This window comes from Pundamilia nyererei, unplaced genomic scaffold, assembly GCF_000239375.1.
Source record: "Pundamilia nyererei isolate P.nyererei 1_Seehausen unplaced genomic scaffold, PunNye1.0 scaffold00019, whole genome shotgun sequence".
In the NCBI taxonomy this organism is placed as follows: Eukaryota; Metazoa; Chordata; class Actinopteri; order Cichliformes; family Cichlidae; genus Pundamilia; species Pundamilia nyererei.
The window spans coordinates 2,545,657-2,558,368 of NW_005187420.1; the positions used below are offsets into that span (position 1 = coordinate 2,545,657).

The window sequence follows — 12,712 nt, forward strand, 5'->3', positions numbered from 1 at the left end:
CAGTTTTTGGCTGTGAAATAAAGAATTTGAGGCCATCCAGTGACGAACCTTTAACAGAAGAGTCCATCCTGTGAAATACGACAGTAAAAATAAAGCTTAGCTTTGCATAAAAACTGGACATGCAGAGAACTGGAGCCTGGATCACCTGACAGCAGCGGTAAAGCCCACCAATTAAAAATGTTTTATGTGCCGGATGACTTCTTTCCCTCGATTTCATTTTTGAGGACGGGCGTTTGGACGTGGCCAGTAAAACAAACTCAGACTGCTCCCATGCCAGTTTCACTCATGATGTCATGTTCAGACTCAAGCGCGTCATCTCACTGTTCTCACTGGCATTAAATCTGCATCCAGCTTTGCAGACGTGCTCAGAAACTACACATGTTGTGGCTCCCTTATTACATACTTTTTACACTTAAATTTAGGAAAAGTTCATATTAAGAACAGCTGTGAAATTTTATTCCCAGTTTATAATTTAAGGAGCGAAACGGTTCCTTCACATCGCTGATGGTCTGTTTACACGCGCTCTAAAGATTATGGTAACACTCCAGTCCAGCAGGTGGCGGTAACGCAGAAGACTGAACAACAAAAATGAGCAGGTACAAGCGACGTGTGTCGGGGAGGCCATGCTCGACTTAAAGCAAACACACAGACTATAAACTGGGGAACTTCCCAAAGTTATCTTAAAGTCAGTGAAAATGTAACAAAATACCAAAAGTTTCAATTTAAACTAATCACCAAAAAACCCAGAAACAACTTTCAAAACAACAAACCGCCGGCCTTCTAAAACAGCCGGGGTGGCGTGCCCGAGCGTGCCACGTGTTCCAAACCCAGAAACTGTTTTGAGATCTCGATGAGCTCGAGCCGAGAGTCAGACAGGAAGAGACACACAGACAGTGACACTTCAGAGCCAGCGGCGATTCAAGTTAAAACTTCAAAAACAAACATGGGAGCAGTTCGAGAGGTCGAAGGCTTTGCTCTGCTTCTGCTCGCATTTCATTTATCCGACTCTCACACTTTCAGTTCTGGACGGACACCTGACAACGACACATTAAACTCATTTCTCAGTAAGACCACAGCTCTGCGTCCAGATTTCCTCGTGAGCATCTAAATGTTTCAAAGCTGCAGGAAACCAGTAAAAATCTGTCACGAGGGAAAAATTCTTCTCACAACTACTTCTACATCAAAGTGTCCGAACAGCTGCGGCAGATGTGCCGGTGGAGGAGTCTCCAAATGCAGAGCGCACGTCTCCCGACGTCTGCTGGAGCCGCTCAGCTGGTCTGGGTTCAGTCTCTGTAATCAATAGTTCGCCGATTTATCGATCAGCTGCAGTCGCAGCTCAGACTCTGTCTCCTGCCGTCTTGTTGTTGAGTCCCAGAGCCTGAACCACGTCCACACTGAGGCCGCTCTTCAGAGTCCTCCTCACTGAAACACACAGAAACAACGTCAGCATTACAGGAAGCTGGGGCTCAACTTTCTTCTTCATTGATTTTGATTCTTTTCACAAAACTCTTCAGAAAATCTTCAGCCCAAAAATAAAAAGTTTAAAATATCTCCTGCCTCAAACTCATTTCTTTGTGTCTTTGGGGCTATAACGTCTTAGAACAGACCAAAGAGGAGGCTCGGGTGGACCAGCGACTCCCAGCTTCTGCCTGATAACAACTATTTTACTTGGAAGAAAAAAAACAGCCATTTATCTGCTCCTAGAAGAGAACGCTTCAGGAACTCGTTCCTACAGGTCTTCATAACACGTCTTTCTGTGCTATTCCACACATATTTCTCTATTATACCGTCTTTCAGCCTTTTTCTCAGATTTATAGCGTAAATGTACTAATTACTCATGTAATCTGCACTAGTTTCTTGCACAGTGTCAGTTTTAGTCATGCAAATGTAAATAATCATCATCATCATCATCTCCTCGAATCTGAGAAGCCAGAAGCTGCAGATTTGTGCGTCTTTTGCTTTAAAACACCTCGTGAAGGTCAAACACTCCAAAAATGTTCCAATCAAAGATTGCAGTTTATCGCACTGCCGCCAAGTTACTTAGAAATGAGTCTGCAGCCTGCGAGCAGCAGTTCATCGTGTCCTGCGCTCAGCAGTAGGATGATGATGATTATCTGCTGCTGTGGACAGATTTACTGAGGAAGTGCAAACAGTGATATGAAGCTGCACAGATATCAGCTTGTTTTGGACACACAGCTGCTGTTGTGTCTCCACGCAGTCTGAACCAGACTGAAGCTCAGAGGACTCGACCTTCAGCAGGACGGGTCCCTAAACCTTAAATAACACAGCAGGGGAACGTGAGGGGCAGCTGCTTCCCCTCGCTCAGGTTTCGCTTTTCAGGTCGTCCTTTGGAAAGCAGCGTTGCGTTCGTCAGTTTAAACTGTGAGTGGAAAAAAGTGACTGAAGTAAAACAAAAAGAAGCTTTGAAGAATTCTCAAAAGCAAAAATTTAAACATGAGTGAAAACGTCTTCAGCTGTGTTTGACCAAAACCATAAAATTCACTAAAATTAAATAAACAAATACATAAACGTGAAAGATTTAAAAAAAGAAAAGAAAAAAGAAATGTGGTTTTTCTTCCAGGTGCCCCTCAGCAGGCTTCTGAAAGTTAGCCAGTTAGAAGAAAGCACGTATGGAGGGCGGAGCTTAAAGAGACAGGCGCTCATTTCAGACAGATGATGAACTACATGAGACTCATTTAAATGAAAATGCTGATTTTAAGCTAATAGACTGCTTTTGCAGAAATGCACCCTGGGAGTTGAAGTCACATAAAGCCTCGACTACACTCGAGGGACCGCTGGAGACCCGAAGGCTCAGCAAAGCCAACACGGCCTAAACGCTCCGCCCACAAGTCTGCAAGGTCACAAAAAATTAGGCACGTCCTCGCACTCACCATCTGATGACGTCACAGCGAATCAATATTAAGAAGTAAATTCATACTCACGTGACTTCCTATTCAGTCGGGACCGCTTGCGGTTCTTGGGGCTGGACGATCTGCCGGAGGGATTCTGGGTAACAGACTTGACGAGTCGGTCCATGATCTCATCTGTGGCGTCGTCCTGGGAGCTCGTCTCGTCTTCTTTGGCTAAAGACATCTTGGGCGGCTCCACCCTGCCGAGACCTGAGGACCAGAACCGGAACATTAGCCACGAGCAGGAACGCGATAAAGAGCAGGGCGAGGGCGCCTGGGTGTTCCCATCCCCAGCTGCTCGAACTGGTTCAGAGTTTAGTAGTATTTATCCCAATTAAGTAGAGTATTTATCCCAATTTTCTAACTTTCGGCTTAATTTCAGTGTGACGCAGCATCTGCCAGACTCACTAGACGTCCGAATAATTAATTCAGAGCGTGCCGAAACAATCGCTCATTACGTTAGTTTATAAATGGAGTCATTATGTTGATGGAAATGTTCGGAAAAGAAAACTTTTTTTCATTTTAACCAACCAGAGTAACTCTGAATGAGCCCTGAAGGACGTTTCTACAGCGTCCGGTGGAGCGGCGCCGGCCGCTGATGGCTCTACTCAGATTTAAGCAAAGGAAAATGATTTCACTTTTTTCTCTGCACGACGCAGTCACATTTTTCTGAGTCCTCACTCCGATGACATTAAAATGTGGGGAATATCGTGCTGCAGACCGGATCTCAATGTCTGATTTTACTGGTTGAACGCTCATTTCTAGCAAAAGCAGCACGAGCCTGACGGCCTTAAAGTTAAACTGATGCTGGAGGTGAACGTGGCGCTGACAGTCAGTTATTGTGGGAGTCGTGTGGAGGTGAAGAAAGCTGCTGGTCTTACTGCGGACGGCTCGGGAGCGCCTCAGGCCTCTCTGATCACAGTTCAGGGTGCTGCTGCGACTGATCAGCAGGTTCTTCATGTTCTTATGCTCCTCCTCCTGATCTTGGTCTGCCTCCGCTGCCATAGAAACAGGGGACGGGCTGTCCGGACGTGACACCGCCCCTGAAAACTTCTCCGTCTGAGGACGGGAGAAAGAGGATAAGCCCACTTTAGAATATAATATCTGTAAACAGTGATTTAATCTCTAGATTGTAAATGGTTTCTTTTATTCCTCTCTGTTCAACAGTGAATTCTGGTGGCATCTAAGGATCGAAGACGCGTCACAAACTGCAGTTCCTCGAGTGGCCACTGGAGGCATACTCCAAAAGTGAGTCACTCCCCATAGACTTCCATGTTAAAATGTCCAACTTTACAGCAGAGTTAAACGCATTTACAGCCTGCTGCAGAAAAATGTTTTGGTCTGTGAAGCTGATTTCCTCCTTTGCAATAATCACACAGGCAGTAAACTGATTTATACCTCGTCCATTTGAATTTAATTAAAGCCTGAAGATGGAGGCGTGGCGGCTCTGATTGAGAGGTGTGTTTACAGTGGTTTAAATTGTACTGAAAGATCATCCGAGAAGTTCAGTGAGATTCAACCATTATGTGAATCTGCTATTTAAAAACTACAAACCTGGGAAGCTAGAAGTCTGTGGGCTTTGGTGCCGTTCTCTAATTAATACAAATATTTGATATTCTATGTAGATAACGTGTTAACTGATTGGCACTGGCTTAAATCAAGTAGCTCAGATTTTGTGATTCTGTTGCCGCTGACCTCTGACATGCAGGGCAGAGTCTTACCTCGGTGATCATCTTTCCTCGCGTCTTGGTGCGCTCTCGGTGAACTGCGCGTTTCCGTTTGATGGTGAGCACTCGCTCTCTGGTGGTGCGATATTCCAGAGCGAACTCGCTGATGATCCGACAGAAATTTGTCACCTTGACGTCTCTGACCGAAGACGACGGCTGACCCAGGAACAGCAGGAAGGAGTGGAACCTGGAGGAGGAAGAGGTCAGTGCATCATCGTGCCGAGGACAGTGTGTGTGTGTGTGTGTGCGCGCATGCTGATGTGTCACCTGTTGATGACTCTCCTGTGGACGACCTTCAGGATGATGATCCTCTGCGTGCAGTCCTTCAGGAAGTCCGTTAGTTTGTTCTTCAGCGCCGCTTTGGTTTCATGTTTGGCCACCACCTTCAGGTTGTCCCATGATGCTTTGCAGCGTCTCTCAAGCTGGACCAGGTTCTCTGACAGCAGCTCAAAGTCCACCTGGAGAAAAAAGTAAACTAGTCAGCACCAGGCGATTTTACATCAGGGCGGCGTGAAGGTGAGAAGGACTGAACTGTACTTTGGCCGAGCGGGTGATGGCGGGGATCTCAGAGTAGACGTCAGAGGATTCTGGGTAATTTTCCACCACCAGGTTACAGGTGTGATGAAGCAGAGACTGACGGTGAACCGTGTCCTTCACCTCCACCACTTTCTCCAGGTAACTCAGCTCAAAGCCTTTAGCCTGCGCACACACACGCACACACAGATTCAGAGGACGATGTTTGATCTCCGCCTGAAATCTCCAATCTTGACTCTTTGTTTAGAGGAATAACAAACTGGCCCTCGCTGTCAGAGATACGTTTGGATGTAAACAAAGCACCGTGCACGTGTTTGAGATTCTTACCCATCACAGAGGCGTCTCATTGGCCAGATCTAATATCCCAGACGAACTACCGCTTGAAGACACGTAACCATGGTAACCAAACCCCACCCATGACATGATCCAAGTAATGATTAGCACATGTGAAAAGTACACTACACCCAGTAAAGATATTTGAACTACTAGATCATCACCATCCAGCAGTGTCTGTTGTGACACAGGTCACTACTGCATTGCATTGTGGGATATTATATTGGACGTGGTGTAGTGTCCAGCACAACAGCCCTGCAGCGCTCTAACTGTTCTTTGTGACTTCAGCGAGGTCAAACAGCTGGGATCACTTCCTGGGATCTGTTTTTCTGACTCCACTGATTTATCAATGATAAATTAGTCCATCAGAGGATTTGAATAAATACGTATGTGCAGGCTTTTTAAAGGCCTGATTCAGAGTGCCAGCACGTGGAAATAAAGCTTAAATCAAGCTCTTTCAACCTGATTTTATCTCACTTTTAATAACATGCAAATATATAAACACAAACAAATGAAAGCTTCAGCCGAAAGTCCGTTTGAGAGCACAAACCTCCCTCTTGATACAGTACTGCAAAATCTGAGCTTTCCCTTTAGAAATGTAAAATGCTGCTGCTGTGTATTTATTCTAGCTTGGTTTGCTAGTCTGTAACCTTTACAGTTTAAACTGTGCAGTGATGATGAGGAAGATGGCGACGACATCCTAACAGCGCCTTCAATCCCCTTCTGTTAGGGCAGCAAACACGATGCACAGCCTCTGGAACAGCCCTGCTGTGGTTTAGGTTCAGTTCTCTTTGATGTGATAAAGTGAGGAGGACAGCAGCTGTTAGCAGACCTGCTGCTACATCCTTTTTAATCAGCCATTCAATATTTTAAGCCCTGGTTCATTTACTGTCACAGATCATAAAACTCTTCCTAAACACCGATGTATTCAGTTTTTATAAAGAAGTCGGGGAATAAACAGCTGCTTCCATCTTCCTGTGAGTAACCGTGCATACAGCCTGTCTGTGAACAGCAGGGTGCAGTGAAGGAAACGTGAGGCTGTGGCTCTCGTGTTGTGTAGCAGCTGCTGTCAGCTCATATTGAAGCACCGCTGACCTCCCTGCTGCTGACTGGCTGCAGTCAGAGTGCTGTCACATGTCGCTGAACCACCAGGGAAAAGTGTTTTTAACCTGACAACCAAACTACTCTGTGCAGCAGCTGTTCAGTTTATTTGGATACGTCTGGAATATGTTATCACTGCCTGCTGCAGCAGTAAAATCACTCATATGCAAGTATGTTTACTTTAATGACGTGTACAAACTGCACGTGAGTTTTTCTAACCATGGAGGGATTCACATTTCCTGCTGCGAGAGTTGAGTTTCTACACCTCGTCATGTGTGTGTTTGTCTATTTAGACAGCTTTGTGGGTACAGTTAGGGTTGTGTTAGGGTGAGGCTGAGGGTTAGGCTGAGCAGCTAGGGAAAGCATTATGTCCTCACTAGGATATCAAACTAGAATGTGCATGCGTGCGTGGGGTTGGGTCCCTCCTCACGTTGGAGCTGTTGAGGAAGTTTCCGATGGCGAGCAGCGTCGCCAGGATTCTCCTGAAGGTCTGATTGGAGGCGAGCTGCTCCATGCCGAGCTTCAGGTCAAACAGCGGTTCGGCTATCTCCTGCAGGGGCGACACAGTCACAGTCTCAGCATTGCAGTATAACAGCCTAACTATAATCAGATCCAGTTTTTCTGTAATCTTGCTGAGCTGAACTCAGGTGACTTTCAGGTGTAAATCTTCTAATGATCTGCAATCAGCTCGCTTACCTTCTCCAGAGCCTCGTAGTTCAGTTTGAAGGCCCAGAGCTGAAGGCGGGGGGTCAGGCCATTGATGGAGGCCAGGGTGAGCAGGAACTGCTCTGCTGTGCCCAGAGGGAGGTCAGGATTGGCGAGCTGAGCCTCCTGGATCTTCTGCTTCTCCTCCTCTGTGGGGGTCATGGTCAGGATCTTCTGCTCAGGACAGAGAGAGGGCCCATAGCGTTAAAGTTGAAGATGAAACAGCAGATGGATCAGACTGCGATCCGTCCGCACACAGGAAGTCACCCCTACCTCGATGCCCTCTTTGCTAATGGCGAACTCGTCGAAGCTGAGAATGGCCGACTTGATGACGTGGATCGCTGGCAGGACGGTCATACCGATGTTGATGGCGTTACTCCTCTTTGAGTCCAGAACCAGAATCTCAGTCTTCTTGGTCTCCGGTCCTTTCTGCACACAAGCGACATGTTAGAAACGCGACGAGTGCGACAGTTTTCCTGCTCAATAATTCCTCCTCCAGCTTTGGAAGAGAGCCGCTCGCGCGCGACTAGCAGTGTCAGCGCTTCCTGTGATGTCATAAAGTTACACAGTAACACTTCTTAACAATCATCACTTAATGGTAAACTGACAGTTGGTTAAACTAAACACACTGATTATGTTCATTTTCTGTTTAGCATTCACTGCTTGTTTAATTTGTGGTTTGAGTTGAAACATTAAGTGTAAAAGTGAAGGGATTTTACAGCCCGCTGGAGCCCCCTGGTGGTCAAACTGTGGCAGACCGCTTTAAATGAGCTCGTATGTGTTTGACATTGGATACTCTTTCTGCAGCCCGCCTTTTTAAAGCCTCTCGAGTGCATCTCATTTTGCTCTCTGTGGGTCTCAGGCAGGGTTTTAACCCTGGAGAACCCATGGGGTCAAATTTGACCCAATGGGGTCGGCTCTGACCCCATGGGTTCTCCAGGGTTACGTTTTTTTAAGAGAATCTATCATCCACCCACCTTGGTTACAGGGAGCTCCTTGCCTTTGGACTCAAACAGATGCTCGAGGCGGGCGGTGTCCACTGCCACCTTATCCAGAGACGCCCACACCGTCCCCCGACCGAAGCGACACTTCTTCGGTCCGTCTGCCTGCTTCAGCTCCTTCCAGAACAGCTTCACCGTCTTCTTCTTCTTCTGAGAGGCCTCAAGAAGAGGAGGAGGGGGGACACCTGGTGGAGGTGGAGGAGGAGGGGGTGCGAGGCCTCCTGGTGGAGGAGGTGGAGGAGGAGGGGGTGCAAGACCTGCCGGTAGAGGAGGTGGAGGAGGAGGGGGAGGAGCCCCCGGCATGCCAGGAGGGGGAGGAGGAGGGGGAGGGATTCCAGAGAGGGTGAAGGATGAAGCGGAGCTGTCGAAGGTGTCTATGTCCAGGACGTCGATGTCCTCCTCGTCCAGCAGGTCAGAAAAGTCCAAGTCCTTGATGCGTAGGGCGGCGGCGCTCGGCTGCAGCTGGTCCCAGGCGTCGTTGGAGCTGCCGGGGCCTAGCGGGGTCATCTGGGTGGTGTCCAGACTGCCGGTGTGCGCCTCGGTGTCGATGCTGCTCTGGTGCCGGATGTAACGCTTCTGATGGTGGATGGAGACACATTTATCAGCTTTACGTTCAACCTTCAAACTGCACACATGAGCCAAAACATGATGCGGCCCCGCAACTCCACCTGCTCTTTAGCACCAACGTGAAGCCAGCGGGCCTCAAACTGGAGCCACTGATGCAGGCGGGTGTGGGAGGGGCTACAACAAGAAAGCAGCACCACTTTAATAACAGAGGAGCTGCAGCAGCATGCTCTCTGTTATTATTGCATGTCAGGATTTGTAGAATAAATTTCGTGAAAAGCAAACGCTGATTTGTTCTGCTCGCCATGAACGTCGTGTCGCAGAAATGACCTCAGCACTCGTTACAGGAACTCTGCTGAGCTCCTCACGACATTTCAGAGAATCTCTAGAGTCCTGTTGCAGAAGTTCAGCTCCTCACCTCAATGTTCTCATAGACCCAAGAAACTCGACTTATCCAGACCATCATGTTTTGGCTCAAGCCTGTACAGTAACTCGGTGCATCAACTAAAACCCGATTCACTTTAAAGATAGATGCAGATAAGTGACTAAAGAACGAAGGATAAACCGAGTACAGAAACACTGCTTTTAAAAACCTGCGGATCCGCAGAGAAGAAGAAGAAAAGCATCTGCAGACAGAATAACGTCCTTCATGTTCTGACCTGTTCTTCAGCCAGTCGGGCTCGTGCCGCCTGCGTTGAGCCTTCCAGACTCTCCAGCTCTGCCCTGCGGGAGGCGCTGCTCTCGTTGGAGGTGGAGGACTCTGCCGAGCGCGCTTTGAAGCTGGACAGACGCTCAGTCACACGACCCCGAGCAGCCACATCGTCACCTGCTGGGAAAGGGAACGAAATCACAAAAGAACAGAAGAACGTTTTTGCAACTTTATTAATATATATGACAATAAATAAAGTCTGGGATGTGCAGCGAGCTGCAGAAAAGCGGCTCTCTCACCAGGCACGAAGCTCCTCTCTTCTTCATTGGTGTCTGCAGCTGCAGAGGGGCTCATGGGTCCCGTCTTTGAGTAGAGCATGTCGAGCATGAACTTTGTGTCGTTGGATAACGTGCTGCCCTGTCGCTGCACAAGCGGTGCTGCAGACAAAAACACTGGTTTTTAAGTTTATGCCAACAGACTGATTCAGGAGAAGATGTGTCCTGCAGTTCCTGTCTCTGCCTGTAGAGGGCAGCTGTAGGCTCTCACCTGGGTCATCCTGGGAGTCTGAATGTCCGTTTGTTTCCAAACTGCTTGATGTTGAGTCTGAAAACACACACACACACACACACACACACACACACACACACACACACACACAGTAAGCAGAAGAGTGGCTGTCAGCTCACACATTCACTTAATCTGGAGTCACAGGAGCAGCATTAACACCATCACACAGTAACAGAACCACGTGTGCATCAGGAGGCTGTGTGCAGCTCTGTGACTGTAATGTGAAGCTTTACCGTGACGTGACGGCACTTCGGCTGCGCCCTCGTCCGCTGTCCCCTCCAAAGTTGACGTTACGGCATCATCAAGTGAGGGCAACTTAATCTCGCTCAAGTCTTTAGTCTTTCGCTTCCTCTGCCACTGTTGGGCAGCCAGGATGCGCAGGAAGGCGTCTCTGAGAAAAGAGAGAGAGGAGAGGGGGGAAGGGATCAGACCTGATCCCAGACTTCGAGGCTGCTTTGAGGAGCCGGGAGGCAAACTCTGGACTTCTCGCGTCAAGTTAAAGAGGACCTTTTCAGTCTCTTCTCTTATTTCCCGTCTTCTTCTGATCGTTGCACTTTTGGACGATCATATTAAACAAAGGTTTGACCAAAGTTTCAAATAAATAGGTCAACATATTTAAAAGCTCAGCTGCTACTTATGGAGGTTTGCCAATCAGGAGGCAAATTTAAGTGGAAAAGGTCCCCCTTAAGTTACTTTAACACCGAATCATCGCAGTCAAACTGATCTCAGATTCATTTTTATTCTCAACTGCAAACCAAACCAGATTAAACACCAGCAATTAGACTCCACCCAGAGTTACAAAACACAAAACCAAACCAAACTCAGGACCAGAGGACGCCGTCAGCCCCACCACCAGCAACACACCCCTCCCCCCACATCCGCAGCACTGAAACATCCCACCAGTGCAGATTTATGACTTTAATATGTCAGGATTTGGACGGACCGCGGAGCCGCGGAGCCAACAAACACACACAAACCCAAACACAGAATTTTTATATGTTGTTTTTATTATTCAGTTGTTCTTGGCCACCAAAGAATCTCTTCTCATTTCAGCGTTCAGAGGTCCGCGCTAATTTAACATTTTCTAGTTAATTTTATGAAATGAGCTCTTTGGTCACATGAGGGGGTCAGTTTGGATGCATGGTAATCATAATGGGTCTGTTTGTGACAGCATGCAGTTTCCTCATCGATGACTGGTTCTACAAAAAAAAAGAAAAACAACCTGTGAGTAGGAGAGACTCACAAAACGATTGGTCCCAAAGTTGGAGCCGGCGATGGGCTCCTCTAAGAAAAGTCATATTTAGATAAAAGTGGAGCAGAAGCAGGAGACGCTTCTGAAAAGTCCAAACCACCTTCCAAACATAACCGACTGCGTTACTGCTGAAAACAGGGCCGTGTGGGCTGTTTTCTCACTCTTTGTGGTTGTTTTGCATCTTTTATCTGAGGTCACTTCGTACAGAGACACGGGGGTCCTTGGTTATCGCTGCCCATCCACGCCTGTAGTCACAAAGCATAAAGAGTATTTTGTGACGTTTCCGTAGAATGTGCAGAAACTTTGCATTAGTTACATATTCAGACAGAAATATTATTATATCATCTTTGATTAGTTTAAAGTCTTTAATAGTGGCAGAGATTTGGAGGAGTCTTAAGAGGTTTCTCTCAGCCAAGTGGAGAGAAACACTTCTTATGTGAGAAATTGTTTTTACACAAGTTTTAGCTGCAAGCGTACTGAAAAGTACGCTATACCATGTATATCAATACACATGTAGTTAGCTTATTTGTACCAGTACAGTGCAGTACAGTGGAGTGGAGAGCGGTACTTTTGGAGATGGAGCGGGTCCAGGTCCGGGGGACCGCAGAGCTGCCGGGTTCGGCTCTGCGATCGACGATCTGGGCTTCACGTCTGTGTTTAGTGGCTGCAGCTGCCTCCCAAAAATCACACAGCTACATTTTTGCTTCACTTTATGAGTTTCTATTGTTCTGGTCTGAACCACAGGAGGACAACAGATCCAGACCAGGACCAGGACCAAGAGAAAACTACAGCAGGGTTTGTGTGCTGGGAAATAGATAATCTACATTTAGCACAGAGATACTGGAGGCTTTGCTTGTGCTTCTCATTTGTGTGAGACTTGAGCTGAGAACATTAGAGACGGCGTCACTTTGAGCTTCTTTGATCCGTTGCTGCACATCCTGCTGCAAAATGTGACCCCGCAGCAGCTAAAGACCCCGACACGCACACAGACTGCATGTAACATGTGACAATGCATGAATGCATCCAACGCATGTTTCCATGCTACATCCCGCTGCTACAAACAAGCTTCAGCTTTCTTTGAAGGAGTCCATGTCCATCTACTCTGAGCGTTTCCTTTTACAGTGCTGCTTTCTCTCTTTGGTCAGTCGACACAGAACGGCAGCCATCGTTGGCTGAAAGATCACGACGAGACCGTGCACGGCGTCATTACACCGAACGACATCGGCACGATTCTTTCACGCCGGTCGCCTCGTTTGAAAACCCAAAATGACATAAAAGCAGCAGCCTTAAATCTGCATTAAGGGAGTTTAAATGTCACTCAGACAGCGTCATAACACACAACCCAACCCACTGAGGTGATGCAGTCCAAC

At 47.5% G+C, this 12,712-nt stretch overlaps 1 protein-coding gene across 1 annotated transcript in view; it reads right to left on the bottom strand.

Moving 5' to 3' along the window:
• Window positions 1-647: 647 nt before the first annotated feature.
• Window positions 648-12,712, bottom strand: part of fhod1 (formin homology 2 domain containing 1) — a 47,850-nt gene continuing 35,785 nt past the window's right edge. The window contains exons 13-27 of the mRNA XM_013909099.1: window positions 10,324-10,481; window positions 10,070-10,126; window positions 9,823-9,960; window positions 9,534-9,703; window positions 8,568-8,886; window positions 8,287-8,495; window positions 7,583-7,738; window positions 7,301-7,483; window positions 7,035-7,154; window positions 5,174-5,335; window positions 4,904-5,094; window positions 4,631-4,823; window positions 3,791-3,968; window positions 2,943-3,119; window positions 648-1,422 (exon numbers count right to left, since the gene is read on the bottom strand). Coding sequence (XP_013764553.1) covers window positions 1,337-1,422; window positions 2,943-3,119; window positions 3,791-3,968; window positions 4,631-4,823; window positions 4,904-5,094; window positions 5,174-5,335; window positions 7,035-7,154; window positions 7,301-7,483; window positions 7,583-7,738; window positions 8,287-8,495; window positions 8,568-8,886; window positions 9,534-9,703; window positions 9,823-9,960; window positions 10,070-10,126; window positions 10,324-10,481 — 2,497 coding nt within the window. The 3' untranslated portion in view covers window positions 648-1,336. The remainder of the gene's footprint in view (window positions 1,423-2,942; window positions 3,120-3,790; window positions 3,969-4,630; window positions 4,824-4,903; window positions 5,095-5,173; window positions 5,336-7,034; window positions 7,155-7,300; window positions 7,484-7,582; window positions 7,739-8,286; window positions 8,496-8,567; window positions 8,887-9,533; window positions 9,704-9,822; window positions 9,961-10,069; window positions 10,127-10,323; window positions 10,482-12,712) is intronic.